This window comes from Spermophilus citellus (assembly GCF_964194105.1).
Source record: "Spermophilus citellus genome assembly, chromosome: 1".
Classification (NCBI taxonomy): Eukaryota; Metazoa; Chordata; class Mammalia; order Rodentia; family Sciuridae; genus Spermophilus; species Spermophilus citellus.
In genome coordinates, this window is record NC_138182.1 from 11765480 (window position 1) to 11783369 (window position 17890).

At 39.2% G+C, this 17890-nt stretch overlaps 1 protein-coding gene across 5 annotated transcripts in view; it reads right to left on the bottom strand.

The window, feature by feature from the left end:
• Positions 1-17890, bottom strand: part of CLYBL (citramalyl-CoA lyase) — a 242756-nt gene that overhangs the window by 95536 nt on the left and 129330 nt on the right. For all 5 annotated transcript variants that reach the window (XM_081281079.1, XM_081281083.1, XM_081281082.1 and 2 more), the window contains exon 2: positions 8188-8374. In XM_081281079.1, coding sequence (XP_081137205.1) covers positions 8188-8374 — 187 coding nt within the window. The remainder of the gene's footprint in view (positions 1-8187; positions 8375-17890) is intronic.

A 17890-nucleotide genomic window follows, 5' to 3' on the forward strand; every position in this document is an offset into this window, starting at 1 on the left:
TAAAGAAGCCAAAGAAAAATGACAAGCAACCTAGTTCTTCCTTTGAAAATGGAGTTTTCAGCTGGGCGCAGTGGCACACGCCTGTAATCCCAGCGGCTTGGGAGGCTGAGGCAGGAGGATTATGAGTTCAAAGCCAGCCTCAGCAATGGCAAGGCACTCAGCAACTCAGTGAGACCCTGTCTCTAAATAAAATACAAAATAGGGCTGGGAATGTGACTCAGTGGTCGAGTACCCCTGAGTTCAGTCCCCAGTAACAAAAAAAAAAAAAAAAAAAAAAAAAAAGGAGTTTTCAATGACAACAGAAGAAAATGAAATGATGTCTTTAAAGTTCCAAGAGAAAATAATCTAGATTTTTGTACTGGATCAAACAATAAAGACATTTTCAAATAAAAACTGAGATTATCATCAGCAAACTGCTATAGGGAAATTTTTTTTCCTTCTTTGTGGTTCTAGATACGGAACCCTAGGCCTTAGATGTGCTGGGCAAATACTCTGCCTCTGAACTATGCCCCAAGACTACAGGGAAATTCTAAAGAATGCACCTCAGGAGAAAGAAAGATGGCCCTGGGAAGAAGACTGGAGATGAAAGAAGGAATGATGAGCAAAAAAACTGGAAAAATACATAGGTTAACCTAAGTAAATACAGTATACATAAAATAGTAACAATGAAAACATATGGGATTCAAAAAGATGATCAGGACTGGAAGGTCACTCAGTGGTGGAACCCTAGCCTAGCGTATGTGAGGTCCTGGATTTGTTCTCCAGCCCTGAAACTACAAAGATGAGTGGATCTAAGAACTCAGATTCTTGTGTAGTCCAGGAAGAAGATACGGATTAATTTTATTAAGTATAGTTGATAAAATTTCAAGAGCAATCAATAAAAATTAGGAACACAGCCATAATTTCTAAACTAAGAGGAAAAACTACATCAAGAAAATAAACCAAAATCAAATAATCTTTTAAAAGGAAAGAAAGTTGAGAAAAAGAAACAAAGAACAGGTGAGGGGAAATAAGACAAAATATAATGATGTAATTATAATTATGTTAGTAATTACATGAAAAGTAAATGGAAAATAGAAGGGAGACCAGTAAGGTAGAGGAAGAGGACCAGAAGGAAGGGGGAGGCAAAGGGGCGATAATGGGGAATGATATAGACCAAATTATACTGTTTCACTGTGTATATATGTGAATATTTAACAATTATATATCATCACAATGCACCAATTTTAAAAATATAGAAAATAAAACACTGTAGAGAATTTCTCCAAGAAATACTGATACAAAGCAATTGGGTTCAAGCCAGGACAGGGAGGCACAACTGTAGTCTCAACTACTCAGGAGGCTGAGGCAGGCAAATTCAAGACCATCCTGGACAATTTAGTGAGGTGCTATCTCAAAATAAAAAATCAAAAGGCCTGGGGATGTAGCTCCGTGGTAGAGAATCTGTGAGTTCAATCTTGAGAACAAAGAAATTTAAAAAAGATAAATATTCTATAAAGATAGAAAGTATCAACATAGATATCAAAAAAATTTTAAATAATAAGATCCATATTTAAGACATGGAGCTATGGAGAAGTTGAAAGCAAAAGGATGAAAATAATGTAACAAGTGAATGGTAACCAAAAGAAAGCTGGTAGAGCTATATTAATAACAGACCATGAACTTCAAAGCAAAAAGTATTATAAGGGATAAAAACAGTACGTATTGCCTGATGACTCAAGATATCAGGAAGATAATTCTAGATTCATATAGACCTGTTAACATAGGCTCAAATTATCAACATCAAGAATAGAACTCAGAGAAGTTGACAAATTCTCCAACATAGGCTAGGTTTCAACTAGCCTTTCTCAATTATTGATCTATCAAGCAAAGGAAATCAATAAAAGGTCTGGATATTTGAACAAGATAATTAACAAGCTTGGTCTAATGGAAAATACTAGAACTCTGCAAATGGAAAATTTACTTTCTTCTTAAGCACATGGAACATTTTATCAAAAGGGCTCATGTTCTAGGCCTTGAAGCAAGATTTGACAAATTTCAAAGAATCATTAACGTTTGCACCACATTCTCTAACCACCATGCGACTAGTCTAAAGATCAGCAGCTAAATGATAAATAAACAAATTTGAAAATTTTGTTTCCAAAAATACTTGGAAATTTAAAAATCTCAAGTGCCTGCTACTCAAAGTGTGGTCTCTGCCTCAACCTTACCATGCCATCGTGAGGTAAACACACACGGAGAGTAAGATCTTAGAAATTCCCACGTGGCTGACACCAAGCAACATTGGATTTCTCTACAATTTTTCCAAAGTGGAATTAGGGCCACTCTACCCCAGCTACATCCCTCGTCCTGTTTATTTTTTATTTTTAAGATAGGGTCTCACCAACTTGCCCAGCCTTTACCAGTTTATTTTCATTGTATTTTACAAAAGTATTAGCCCACAAAAGATTGGAAATGTTTTTAAAAAATGAAAAAAAATAATAAAACTTTCTTCATTACAAGGTTTGGGAAGCACTATTTTGTATTTCATATTTCAAGCAAAAGATCAAAATGGGAATTACACTTAGATCAAGTGAAAATAGAAAGAATGCATTCTCATAGGCCTAACTTGTTGGATTCTAACGTTTACTTCTATGCCTGTGATTGGCCTATGACTCCTCCCAGTGGGGACCAGGCAACCATCTTGGTATCTCTCCTGCCTGCCATGATGCCTGGCTGAGTAGGTATACTTAATATTTACCCACTCACTACTGACTTTAATATTTAAACTTAAACATAAAATAAATTTACATATTAGTTGATGGAAATGGCAGCCCTGGAATCCTGCCTCCAGTTTCTCCACTCCTACCTTTTTGGCCTTGCCCAGTGTCATGATGATCCACCAGAATTCTGTGGATTATTTGGTATGTTTTCACTGTGGCCCTGCAAGCACTGGCTTAGAGGCCCTGTATGTCCTGCATTTACCAATGAGAAGAAGATAAGAGGGAGTGGGGGCCATCTGTTCATCTATGCTTGGCAAGGTGAGCTGGTAGTGCCACTCTTGACATGAAGGAGCTACTTAAACACAAATTGGATTAGCAGGACAGGATTAGAGACTGCTGGAAGGTATTAGATACTCATAAACTGCTTTGTGAAAACTCCTATTGTTTTCATTATAAGCCCATACTTCTATAGAGGCAACCCAGTGAATTGTGGAATTAGTCTAGTAATAAAAAAGAGACAAAATGAGATATGAAAAGAACTGACTATATTTTCATAATTCCAAGAAGCTGAATTGGGCAATAATTAGCAAAACTACAACTAGATAATCTGAAATAAGAGTTTTATGTTTTGGGTTTTTGTGTGTGTGTGTGTGTGTGTGTGTGTGTGGTTGGTTGGGGGAGGCTGAGGATTGAACTCAGTGGCAAACAACTACTGAGCCACATCCCCAGCCCAATTTTGTGTTTCATTTAGAGACAGGGTCTCACTGAGTTGCTTAGCATCTCACCATTGCTGAAGTCAGCTTTGAACTCACGATGCTCCTGTCTCAGCCTCCCAAGCTTCAGGGATTACAGGCGTGTGCCACAGTGCTTGGCCTGTATTTTTTCTTAGTTAAAAATAAACACACTTGGGGCTGGGGATGTGGCTCAAGCGGTAGGGCGCTCGCCTGGCATGCTTGCGGCCCGGGTTCGAGCCTCAGCACCACATACAAAGAAAGATGTTGTGTCCGCCGAGAACTAAAAAATAAATATTAAAAAAAATTCTCTCTCTCTCTCTCTCTCTCTCTCTCTCTCTCTCTCTCCTCTCTCACTCTCTCTTTAAAAAAATAAATAAATAAATAAACAAACACACTTGGGGCTGGGGATGTGGCTCAAACGGTAGTGCGCTCGCCTGCCGTGCCTGAGGCCCCGTTCGATCCTCAGCATCACATACAAAAAAAAGATGTTGTATCCGCCGATAACTAAAAAAAATAAATACATATTAAAATTCTCTCTCTCTCTCTCTCTCTCTCTCTCTCTCTTAAAAATAAATAAATAAATAAACACACTTAAAATGGTCCCTACTCTCTCCTCCATCAAGAAGAAAAACATTCAAATAAGAAAAATGATTAAGAAGTGACTTTAACAATGGAATGAGATGGACATCACTACATATATGAAGTATATGTATGAAAACATGAATGGTGTGACTCTACTTTGTGTACAACCAGAGAAATGAAACAATGTGCTCTGTAAGCATAATATGAATCACGAGTCATTCTGCTGTCATATATAAAAAATTAAAATTAAAAAAAAAGATGGACAGGGGCTGGAGTTGTGGCTAGGTGCTAGAGCGTTTGCCTTGCATGTGTGGGACCCTGGGTTCGATCCTCAGCACCACATAAAAATAAATGAATAAAATAAAGGTATTTGTCCAACTACAACAAAAAAAATTTTTAAAAATGGACAGACAAAAAAAAATAAGTGACTTTAAGAAAAAAGAATATGAGCTATATAAGAAATGTCAGGGTTTTCTGGACATTTCGAATGAATTGAAGTCCCAGGTCTAAATGGATTACGATCCCAGGATGCTGAAAGAATTTTCATATGTAAATCCAGAGTTCCTGTTATTAGCCTTTGAGAAATCATGGAGAATGGAAAGCTGACAAAACACGGACAGCTAGTGCACTCGTTTTCCAAACAGGAAATGGGGAGCGTGAGGCTGATTCCATCAAAAATTCTTGGAAATTCAAGTTTTAGTTCTGCCATTTAATGATAATGTAACCTTGGACATATTTTGAAACTTTGCTGTAAGGATTAAATGAGATTATATATGAAAATAATACATAGAATATAGGAATACTAATCTATGCAATATGGCACCTGTTACAGAGAAATTTCCCAGGAAACCATTTTCTTTACTTCTGCCACTTCAAAAAGAGGCAGTAACAATTAAGTACTGACGTGGATTCGTTAAGAATGACTCTTATCTACCTGACCTCATTTTTCTAGTTAAAAATAAACACACTTAAAATGGTCCCTACTCTCTCCTCCATCAAGAAGGATGGAAATTTTTCTAGTGCTGGGTGAAAAGATATTTCTGGACAGGTACCTTGGGAATGTGCCTTATTTTTTTTTAATATTGAGTTTCCAATTTTATTTTTCATAATAAGAGAAGAAAAGAGAATAAAAGGAAGAATGCTGAGTCAGTGTCATGTTGGTTATGTTGACTTTCAAATTTTAATGTGCATAAAAATGTATGGGAAGCTCTTAAAAGTGTAAATTAATGTAATTTCCTGAAGTTCTATCTTGTCAATTTAGCATAAAGTGCAGGACTTTTTGTTTTTGTTTTTGTTTTGTTTTGTTGTAATTACAAGAAACCCAGGGCCTCACACCTGCGAGGCAAGCGCCCTACCATTGAGCTACAACCCCAGCCCCCAGGTGACTCTTGCAGAGGCCATGGCCAGCAGAATAATGCCTCCCTTGCTTCCCAAAGAAGCCCCTGTCCTAATCCCTGGAACCTGTGTATGTGCTACTCAGCATGGACAAGGAACTTTCCAGATGTGATTATAATTGAGGACCTCAAGCTAGAGAAGAGGAGCCTGGATCCTCTAGGAGTGTCCAATCCACTCAAATGAGTCCTTAAAAGCAGAAACTCCCAGAATGTGTACCCTCATCTTAAAATGGTATTTAATGAAAATCTCATAATATCCTCATGAAAAGACTGGATTTTTTAGGTGTCAGGTGACTGATTAACCACATCACCAGTTTTATTCATTATTCTTTATGCCTCAGTTTCCCAATTTATAAAAGAAATATAATAGCAATACCTCATTGGGTTGTCATGCAAATTACAGTGCCTAGCTTTTAGCAAGCACCACATAAATATTTGTTAAACAAACAGAGGTTCTTAGGGGCAGGCTTGTGCTATACTTGGCTCCAATCTCTTCAACAGGTTCATCAGAAACTTGTTGAATTTTCATATAGTGTGCTCGTCAAATTCTCAGATGATATTAATGTTGAATGATAAAATCAAAATTCAAAAAGAACTTGACAGGCTAGGGGGCTATGAAATGAAATATGAAATTACTTATTTACAAATAGAAATTTTAAGGAAAAAATAATTTTTTATAAGTATTATCCTGGCTTATCAGAACTTTCTGTGAATTATGATGGAAATTTTAGTCCACTCCAGATCAGCGTGCAGAAGAGTGTGTGTCTAGCAATTAATGCAATGTAGAGTTGCATTAAGAGAATTGGAATGTCCGAATAAAGACACTGGACAAAGATGACACTCCACGATGGCAAGCACAGTCTGCCCACAGCTAATTCCTCTCCCCATCTCTTCCTTAGGTGTCTCCTCAGCTCAGCTGTTACTACTCTGGATATGATGATGGCTGAGGACTCAGATAAGCAGTAAGGAAATGTAAGGCAGAAATAGATCACCTTTCCATCTCATCTAGGGGACAAGTAACATCCTCAGGTGAGTCTGAGGGAATAGCCTCAAGATTTGCAAAGAAATAAAATTAGAACTTTATCAGGGCTCCTAATGGCTCACTGTGCTACAATGCTAAAATAAATTCCTCTCTAATCATGATTACTGCAGGCTTTATCTAATCTATTTCCTGTAGGAAATCAAGCTACTCCCAGACATTTATCAACTTTTTTCTCATAATAATTCCTGTCCCTGACAAAAGAAGATATTGTTATCCCCATGGTATAGATAAGAAATTGAAGTAAAGAAGTAAAGTGAATTGCCCTGGGTCACACAGAACTGGAATTACAATTTACTATCTAATCTCAGAGTGCACTACATGAGTTTTGGGAGGAAGCATACTGGAATCACATTATATCCTTAAAAAAAAAAAAAAAGGCCTATTTACCTTAATCTCTGGGAGAAAGAAGATTAATTGTATTTTCCTTGGCACATGCCAAAGATGTTGAGTAGACGCTTTAGATTCCACATGCTTATTCTAATCCTTTTCCAAATACTTGGAAAGCCTTGGTTTGACTACCAGAAGATGCAGGAAATTAACTTTATTTTTTTAATTAAGGCAAATATTTGTTTGCTAGAGTCTCCAAGGAAAGCAATTAATTCAGAAAGTTGTATAGTACAGGCAGGTTATTCAGATCACCTGGGGCCCAAAACAGGAATGAATCCAGATGGCTGGCTCCCTCCATCCCCTAGCCCCACAATCTATTCCCAGCCCAACCGCATTGTCCAGGGACTGGATAGATAAAGGTCGAGTGCAAGAATATTTTGAACCAAAAGAATTCCATGCAAACATAATTGATTAACATAAAGATTTACATATTCCACCTAATTATTGAAAACATCCACGTTTACTGTACAAATATGAAAAAATAAAGTTAAGCAAAACAAAATGAAACCAAAAGCATCCACCATGCAATTACCAAGTAAGAACCTTCTGCACCTGTTCACAAACTGGAAATTCTCTAATGCTCATTTCTCTGATATGCCATGAGAAAATCAGGCAGAACTGCATGCAACCCAAAGGTTCTGTGTGAGGCGGTGACTTATCCATGGAAGACTAGCTGTTAGATTCTTAGCATTTGTCTCAGACATTAATATTAATTATTATTAGTTAATTAATTAATATTATTAATATAGCTGGTGGTAAAAAGAAGAAATGGGGGGCTGGGGTTGTGGCCCAGGGGTAGAACACTTGCCTAGCACTTGTGAGGTACTGAGTTCAATTCTCATCATGACATAAAAATAAATGAATAAAATATATTGTATCCATCTCCAACAAAATAAAAAATAAAAAATAAAAAAAAAGAACAAATAAATTCCTTGATTGTACACTGTTGGCATGAAAAGTTTACACTACAATTCTGGAATTATATAACTAATTTGCCTAAACCAGAAAATATCAGGGCCAAAATTGATTGTCTATATCTATACACACAATCATCACATGTATTGACTGTCATGATTTAAAAATATATTTTAGGGGCTGGGGTTGTGGCTCAGTGGTAGAGCACTTGCCTAGCACCCATGATGCACTGGGTTCGGTCCCTAGCACCACATATAAATGAACAAATAAAATAAAGGTGGGAAAAAAATATATATATACACACACACACACACTGAATCCTAATCAATAAACCATGAGTACAGTAGAACTTTTCCAAATAATGGGCAATGCTGCCACAAAAATAGTGGATTTCAATCCATTTCTCCTCCATCTGAAAACCATGACATTACCTTTTTGTTGGCAGCCACACCATCCTCACAGTCAAGCACTGCACAGTCCACGTTCAGGGATGGAATCTTCTTGATTTTCTTTTCATCATTTCCAGGCACATAGAGCACAGCCCTCCGAGGAATGTACTTGTGATTGGGCAAGGAACTGTACCCAAGCCTGGGCACATCGGCTGCCAGGGATGCTTTCCTGTAGGAGACATAATTGAAATTAGTCCACAATAGAACCTCTGTGTTTAAAAATTATGAAAAACTTATTTGGTGGTTTTAAGGCAAAATTAGAACACATGGACAATCTTTCAAGATCATGACAGAACACATTACAACTAGGAAAACATAGAAGAAAGAGCACTATTTATTGGCATTCTCGTCTGACAGAAGGAGAAAGGTGTGCCTATTTCTTCTTGGAAAAAATTCCATTATCAGTGTACTGTCCAGATGGTGACCATGGAGAAAAAGGTGAGAACCATATATCCAAAAGGTTCCAAACAACACCTCATGTTGAAAGTCCTTCATCTGAAATGCTTGGGACCAAAAGTGTTTGGTGCTTCAGACTTTTGAATCTTGGAATTCTGGATACATAGAATGAGAAATCTTAGGGGTTGTACCTAAATATAAACATGAAGTTACTTTATATATCATATATGTCTTATATACAAAGCCTGAAGGTAATTTTGTAAAATAATTTTTCAGTGCTGAGGATTGAACCCAGGGCCTCATACATGCTAGGCACCCCTGGCACAATTTTTTACAATCAACATCCTACCTTTGCAAGTTGAAAAATTAGAAAAAGAAGAAAAACATTACACTCATAACTAGCAGAAGGAAGAAAATAATAAAGATAAGAGCAGAGATAAATGGAATAGAGAATACTAAAGCAATAGAGAAAATCAATGAAACCAAAATTTGATTGTTTGAAAGGATCAAGAAAATTCACAGATTTTTAGCAAGATGGACTCTTTAAGTCACTTTTTTGGCTGTTGTGACCAAAGACCTGACAATAACAATTTTAGAGGAGGAAATTTTTTTTGGGGGGGTGCTCATGGTTTTAGAGGTCTCAGTCCTTAGACATCTGACTCCATTGCTCTGGGCCCAAGATGAAGCCACACATCATGGAGGAAGGGTGTTAAGGAAGAGAACATCTGGGAACACGGCACCAGGATGCAGGGAGCAAGACTCCCCTTACCTCGGAAAAAATCTGCAACCCAAAGGCATGCCCCAGTGACCACTTTCTCCAGCCACACCCTGCCTGCCTACAGTTCTGACCAAGGTAATCCCTAATCCAGGATTCATGAACTAGGGTAAGTCCCTCATAACCCAATCATTTTACCTCTAAGCTCTCTTGCATTATCTCATACATGAGCTTTTGGGGGACACCTCATTTCTAAACCATAACATGGACTAAAGAAAAAAAAAGACTCAAATTACTAAAATCAGTAATGAAATGGGAATAATACTAACAATGTGAGGGAACAAAAAAGATCATAAGATAGTACTATGAACAACTGTGTGCCAACAAATTGAATAACTAGATGAAATGGATGAATTCCTAGAAACATAAGATCTACCAAAACTAAGTCATGAAGAAACAGAAAATCAAAGTAAATCTGTATGTAACTAGTAAGGCGCTTAAATCAGTAATCAAAGAATCTCCCAAGAAAGAAAATCCATGAAGGCTTCAGCTTCACAGGTAAATTCTACTAATTTTTTTAATATATTTTAGTTGTTGATATACCTTTATTTTTTATTTATGTGTGGTGCTGAGGATCGAACCCAGTGCCTCACACATGCTAGGCAAGTGCTCTGCCACTGAGTCACAACCCCAGCCCCTTCTACTAAATCTTTATTTTATTTTATTTTATTTTTTGTGGTGCTGGGGATTGAACCCAGGACCTTGTGCAAATACTCTATACCAACTGAGCTATATTCCTAGCCCCTAAATCTTTAAAGAAGAACAAATACAAATCTTTCTACACTTCTTTTCTTTTTTTTTTTTTCGATGTGGTACTGGGTATTGAACCCAGGGCCTCCCGCATACTAGGCAAGTATTCTACCTCTGAGCTATATCCCCAACCCAGGAAAACATTTCTTAACTCATCCTATAATGCCAGAATTACCATGGTACCAAAGCTAGATAAAGATACTAAAAGAAAACTACAACTCCATATCCTATATGTACACTGATGTAAAATTCCTCAAAATATACTAGCAAACTGAATTCAGAAGCATATAAAAAGTATTATACACAATGACCATGTGGGAATTTTTTCCTGTAATGAAAAGACCTTTCAACATAGGAAATCAATCAATAAAATACACATTAACAGGAATGCATGGATGGTTCAACATAAGAAAATTAGTCCATATAATATACCACAGTAACATAATAAAGAGAAAATCACCCACCTGATTATCCCAATTCATTCAGAAAAGCACCTGACAAAATTTAATTTTTTTATGATGAAAACATTCAACAAATTAGGAATAAAAATAATAATAAAAGCCATATATGGAAAACCCACATTAAACATACTCAGAGGCAAAAAATAGAAAGCTTTGTCTCAATGGTCAATAACAAGATAAGGATACCCACTTTGGCCATTTCCACTCAACGTAATGCTGGAAGTTCTAGTAATTAGGCAAGAAAGGAAACCAAAGTCAAACAAACTGATAGAGATCAAAATTGTCACTGTTTGTATATGATATGATCTTATACACAGAAAATCCTAAAGATTCTACAGAACACACACAAAAAAATGGTAGACTTAATAAATGGGTTCAGTAAAGTAGCAGGATATATAATCAACAAACAAAATTCAGTGTATTTCTCTATATTAGCAGTGAAGAATCTGAAATGGAAATTATAAAAATAATTCCCTTGACAAAAGCATCAAAAATAACAAAATACTTAAGAAGTAACTTATCCAACCAGGCATGATGGTACACACCTATAATCTCAGCAACTCAGGAGGCTGAGGCAGGTCAATCACAAATTCAAGGCCAGCCTGGGCAACTTAGCAAGGCTCTAAGCAACTTGTCTCAAAAATTAAAAGGGCTGGGATGTGGCTCAGTGGTAAAGTGCCTCTGGGTTCAATCCCCACTACCAGATACATAGACAGACAGACAGACAGATATCTTATCCAAAAGCAAAAGACTTGCACAATGAAAACTAGAAAACATTTGCTGAAGGTAATGAAAGAAGACATAAGTAAATGGAAACACGTCATATTCATGGATTAGAAGACTTCATATGGAATTTCAAGGCACCCTGAATAGCCTAAATAATCTTTTTTTTTTTTTTTTTGGACTGGGGATTTAACTCAGGGTTCTTTACTACTAAGCTACATCCCCAACCCCCTTTTTAAACTTTTTTAAAGATTTTTTTACTTTGAAACAGGGTGTCATGTTGCTTAGGGCCTGGATAAATTACTGAGGCTGGCTTTGAACATATGATCCTGCCTCACCCTCCTGAGTTGTTGGGATTACAGGTATATTGCCACCATGGCAGGCACAAAATCAGTGTTGAATAAAAAGGAACGAAGTTGGAAGACTCACACTTCCTGGTTTCAAAACTGACTATGAAACTACAATAACCAGGGGGTATGAGGGTGGGAAGGATAGTAGAACAGACATTATTATCTTATGTACATGTATGGCTGCATGACTAATGTGATTCTACAACATGTACATTCAAAAAAATGAGAAATTATACCCCACTTATGTATGACATTTCAAAGTACATAAATGAATTCTACTGTCATATATAACTAATTAAAACAAATAAAATAAAATTTTAAAAATGTGCAATAATCAGCTAGGTGCAGTGGTGCACACCCGTAATCCCAAGGGCTTGGTACGCTAAGGCAGAAGGATCGCAAGTTCAAAGCCAGCCTCAGCAAAAGTAAGGTGCTAAGCAACTCAGAGAGATCCTGTCTTTAAATAAAATACAAAAAAGGGCTGGGAATGTAGCTCAATGGTTGAGTGCCTCCGAGCTTAATTCCTGGTACCCCCCACCAAAAAAAAAAAAACTGCAATAATTAAAACAATGTGTCACTGGCATAGAAATAGACATACAAGCCAATAGATTTGACTATAGAGCCCAGAAATAAGCCTTCATATATTCAGTCAAATAATTTTTTTTACAAGAGTGCCAAGGCCACTCAATAGGGAAAGGAAGTTTTATTCAGTAAGTGATGCCTCTTACCTACCCTGCTGCCTCTACTTTTCTCATTAGTGAGCAGGTGGTAAACACCTGATAAGGGACTTGCACTGGGCTTCCCCACCACACAGGGCAGCATCGATGTGCAAATTAGAAGAAGGCATCCCCTTGTACCTTCCAGGATTAAGAGCAAGAAGGCACCTCCTGCTCCTGCTGCAGCATCATTGGGGGTGTGGAGAGGGGCCACTAGTGCCCTTGCCAGGTGCTCTGTCCAGGGCACACCCTGAACAATTATATGCAAGGGCTCAAAGTGCTAAGCATGGTGCTGAGCATGATGGGGAGCAGCCCAAGGAACAGGGCATGCCCAGCAGGTCCAAGGAGGGACACCCAGAGGAGTGGCCTGTAAAACAGCACATAGTGAAGGCGGGGGGGGGGGGGGGGACCATCAAAGGCACCTGCACTGTTTGGAATAGGAAGAAAGGCGTGGGATGGGGGTGGGGATCAGGTTCTATTGCTGATTCCACAGACTGGAGGGGTCTGTCCAAGCCCCATCATGCGGTCACAGCTCTAGAGGAGGAAGGAGGACTTCCTCAGCCTCCCTCCTCTGATTCTCTGCCATCCCTCTGCCCAGGCTGTTCCAAAATCTGTTCTACACTCGAGTTGTGTTCGGCACTGACACTGTGTACAAATACAGTTGCAGTAGGTGACAAGATCAAACTTATTTTATCTTACATATTTGGAGTTAGAGCCTCTTGATAGTCAACATGTAAATGTATTCAAACAATATGCAAAGCAAGGGCTTAACATGAGTTGAAAAAAATCTGGTAGCCTTATGGTGAGTTCTCTCTACAGAGAAACCTTTTTTTAGATACAACATTCCAGAGGGGGCCCCTCCTGGCCTTGTTTCTGTCTTCCTCCTTTCCTCCTTCACCTGATGCCCTTAATTAACCATTTATATAACTAGAGACAGAGCTAGTCCCTAGGCCACAGAGTTCTGAGCCTGGGATTCAATATGGCAACTACTGGGGAAGCTTGTAAAAGTCGTCAAATTGTAGGCCACTCAGTACAATTAAATTGACTCTACTGGTAACAGCCAGGCTTCAGCAATTGTTTAAGCTCTCTGGGAGTTGAAGACAAGCACTACTGGCCTCCTGTCTCTTCTCCTAGGAGACTCTCCCATCTCCCTGCGAGGAATCTGTTATCATTAGTGTGTTAGAAATGCAGAATGGTGAGCCTGGAACCAATCTTTCACAAATAATGAAAGTATAATAATATAGGAAAAAAAATAGTATTTATATTGTTTGGTACTATATATGGTTTTTGGATAGCCACTTTAGGTTTCTGGAAAAGAAGGGACTACTATAACTGAAACAAGCCTATGGACTTTTCAATAGATGTGTAAAAAATTTTCAATAAAATTCAATACTCATTTATAATTAAGAAAATATACTATTTATGGTATTAGGAAGTTCCTAAGCCAGATAAAAATGTATTAGAATTCTTCATAGAAACAAAGATATGTGTGTTTATCTATCTTACTCTATATATGCTAATAAACTTTTCATTTCTATGACCAAAAAAAAAAAAAAAAAGAAATGCAGAATGTGGGGGCCCATCTCTGCCTGTTCAGATTCTGTGTGTGGACCAGATCACCAGATGATGCAGATCCCAGGAGAGTTTACAAAGAACTACTCCAGGTGATCAATCCTCAAACTTGGCAACACATGGGGATCACCTGAGGAGTTTTCACATTTGCTGCTGCCACATCTGTTCTATCCTTTCTGTCTACTGAATCAGAAGTGGCCATCACTGCAGAGGTCTGGGGTGGCAGGAAGTGAACGCTGAAAGTCCTTGCTGAGCTTGAAACTAAAGCTAGGTTCTCATATTAAGTCCATAGTGAAATAATAAACTTGTCTTTGTTAAGGGAGAAGGAAGTCTTCTTGTTTCTAACAGCTGCAGGATCTGAGCTCCCAGAAGGCTGAGTGAGGAAGGAACAAGAAATTTGAAGCAAAATAAGTCCTTGTCACTGGCCGAGAGAAGTTCAGAGAGAGAGTGCAAGTGATCAGCTGGGGTAACGATGATTCCCTCAGCTCAGGAACCTGCAGGGTAGAGAAGGTGGTTAGAAATGTGATGAGGCCAGGCGTGGTGATGCATACCTGTGATCCCAGTGGCTTGGGAGGCTGAGACAGAATAATACCATAGGCGAGGTGCTAAGCAATCAGTGAGACCCTGTCTCTAAATTAATACAAAATAGGGCTGAGGATGTGGCTCAGTGGTCAAGAGCCTTTGAGTTCAATCCCCAGTACCAAAAAAAAAAAAAAAAAAAAAAGAAGAAGTGTGATGAGAACTTCCAAGGAAGCTCCAGGCAGAGCTGAAAGTAGGGAAAGATTATGTCCTCTTTTCCCTTTCATACTCTGGAAGAATATTCCATGGGTGCTCCATCGACCTGATCAGGGAGGACAGCAGATGCAGAGATACACGCTGCTGAGGCAGAGAAACAGTGGAGTGGTCTACTCTGAATCCCCAAGATGTGGAAGAAACTGGAACTTTCTGCATGACCCTTTTGCAGTATGCCTCAAGGGTTTGGTTACAGTGCAGGATCAAGGGCACCTTGATCCAAACAGACACCCAGACAGGGCAGGAGGACACAAATGGCTAGCCTCATAACGAAGCACACCTTGGACAGGGAGTGGGAGCCTACCAGTCAGCAGGGCCAGGACCACACTCCCCGGGAAACTCTGCCTCTCCTCTACCCAGAGGACACACCACAAGTCACCACCATCAGCACTAATCAAGACCCACAGGCCGAGGACCACGAGACACAAGTGACTCTTCATCGAGTTCACAGCGAAGGCTGCTGTCACACAGATGTACAGGTTTCCTCTGGGCCCCCAGAACCCAGAACAGGAGGGGAAGGCAGAGTCATGGCACTGAATGGGCATTAAAGAGACTGCGTCCATGAGAAAGAAACTAAACCAGAAGAAAAAGACTCACTTCACAGAGGAAGTTGGTTAGTATTTTTCTTGCCAACGTATAGGAATGGGAAATTCCTACCAAATTGAGAGTCATTACAGAAAATGAAGCCCATATTTGTGCAACATGGAGATTACACTATCTGCATTTTCTTTGTGGGGACTAGGGATTGAACCCAGGGGTGCTTAAACACTGAGCCACATCCCCAGCCCTTTTTAATATTTTATTTAGAGACAGGGTCTCACTGAGTTGCCTAGGGCCTTGCTAAGTTGCTGAGGCTGACTTTGAACTCACGATCCTTCTGTGTCAGCCTCCACAGCTGCTGGGTTTACAGGTGTGCACCACCACGCCCAGAAAAAAAAAAAAAGCATTTGACATCTTTTCTGACAAAACACTTAACAAATGACTGAAGGGAAACTCTGACATCTTACAGAGAACTAGGTTGAGAGCAGCACAGACAGAATCTCGAAATAAGAAACATCAGCCTGCCCTCGAGTTTGCTAAGACCCCATGATCACTCCAGCCAAGAGCCCCATCCATCTGGCTGGCCATGGAGAGTTCTCATCAATCGCATCCCAGTAAAAACCCACCTGGGTTTGACATGTGCTGGATCAACTCACTATTGGCCTAGTAACCAATTTTTTTTTAATGGATCTCATTCTTTTTTTTTTAATTTCAATATTTATTTTGTAGTTATCAGCGGACACAACATCTTTGTATGTGGTGCTGAGGATTGAACCTGGGCCGCACACATGCCAGGCGAGCGCGCTACCGCTTGAGCCACATCCCCAGCCCCTTTTTTTTTTTTTAGATAAAATGTTTTTATGGAGCTGGGGTTGTGGCTTAGTGGTAGAACACTTGCCTCGCACGTGTGAGGAAGTGGGTTCAATCCTCAGCACCACATAGAAATAAATAAACAAAAATGAAAGGATTGTGACCATCTACAACTAGACAAAATTTTAAAAAATGTTTTTAGCAGAGCAATTATTTATTTTTTAAATAGCTATTAGATTTTAACATTATATCATATTTAATTTTTGTTGGAACATTTGACAGGCTTTTCAAAATATGCTGGCGACTTTGGGAAAGGAAAATTTTATGTTGGTACATATGTGTCAGAACTGGGGGCCTGTTGGCTAGATACAGCTTTCAACCTCATCTGATTCTAGCAACAGGGCCCAGATTCCTGGAAGAAGCACAAAGAGAAAGGAAAATGCCTCTAATTCTAGTGATGTGACTGCTCAGACGGTCAGGTGGCTGAGGCACAAAAAGGAGCCAGATAATTTCTAATAAAATTCAATAAGTTCTCACTTATTCTTAAGCATTGGTGTGTGTGTGGGGGAGAAGCATCACTTTAAAATAATTAACAAATTTTCACTTAGGATGTCACATATTTATGCCACGTCCTATAAACTCTTTTAAAAATTTTTTCATTCTAAGAACCAATAAAGGTTGAAAAAACAAATTTCTTTCTTTCCTTTTTTTTTTTTTGCAATTCTTGGGATAAAACCCAGGACCTCAGGTATGCTAGGCAAGTGTCCTACCACTGAAGTATACTTTCAGCCCCCAAAATAAAAATAAAAATTTCTTACAGAAAGGTTAGCACACATCCACAGCAAATGACAGATTTGTAATGGATTCCTCTATTTAAGGCTGCTTCTGCAATTCTTGAGGGGGCTGAAGGAGCACAACTGGGCTCTGTCATCGCCTCTTCTTTGGTTATGAACCGGGAGATCAGAGTCCTATGTTGTACGACCAGCGGGCCTGACCTAGTGTGCCCCTGGTGATGGTCACAGAAGAATCAATGGCACGGAGTGAAGATTCCATTCACCCATCCTTTCCTACACTCCAAATGACTGCAAAATTCACTTACTAATATCCACCATGCTTATGGCTATTAATAACTAGTTATTGACGCCAGCATCTATAATTGAGGCCTACTTATGTTCTCACTTTGCTAAGTTCCCAAGTGCCAGAGAGATTCCTTCCTCATTTTGAAGAACTATGTTTCAGTTACTATGGCAACGGTGCACTGAGAGGTGGGGAGCTTTCCATGGGCACAGAAGCGAAGAACAGCTATTTGTGCTCCCATAGGCTGAATAGGTCCTTTGTGAGGTTTGCATGTGGTGCAAATACAGATAAATGTGTAGCCCGTTTCAGGAAAGCCTAGAAGACATTTTCAGGGCAAACTCACGAACGATCATATTGTACCCCACTCAACTCAAGGGCTCCATTTTGTGCTAAAAGGAAGAAATAGTCTTGGGTCCAAAGTGAACACACACTGGATAGCAGTGTGAGTTCCCCCAGTAGTCTGCTTCTAAGGAGTGACTCAGGGCTCAGGATAGGGCACCCCATAGGCCATGGGCCACAGGCCAGCCTTATGGCGACTGTGAGGCGCCATGTACAAAACAAGGGCATGGTGTGGACTTCTCTCCTGGCCTCCTCTTGCCTCTCTCCCAGTCAGGAAAACCCTTGGAAAAGGGATGGCTATAGAATAAAGGACAGACTTCACAAGAGTAGAGGAAAAAGCAGCATCGGTACCCTTGACCAGATGGGTGAAGGTGGGGTCATGCT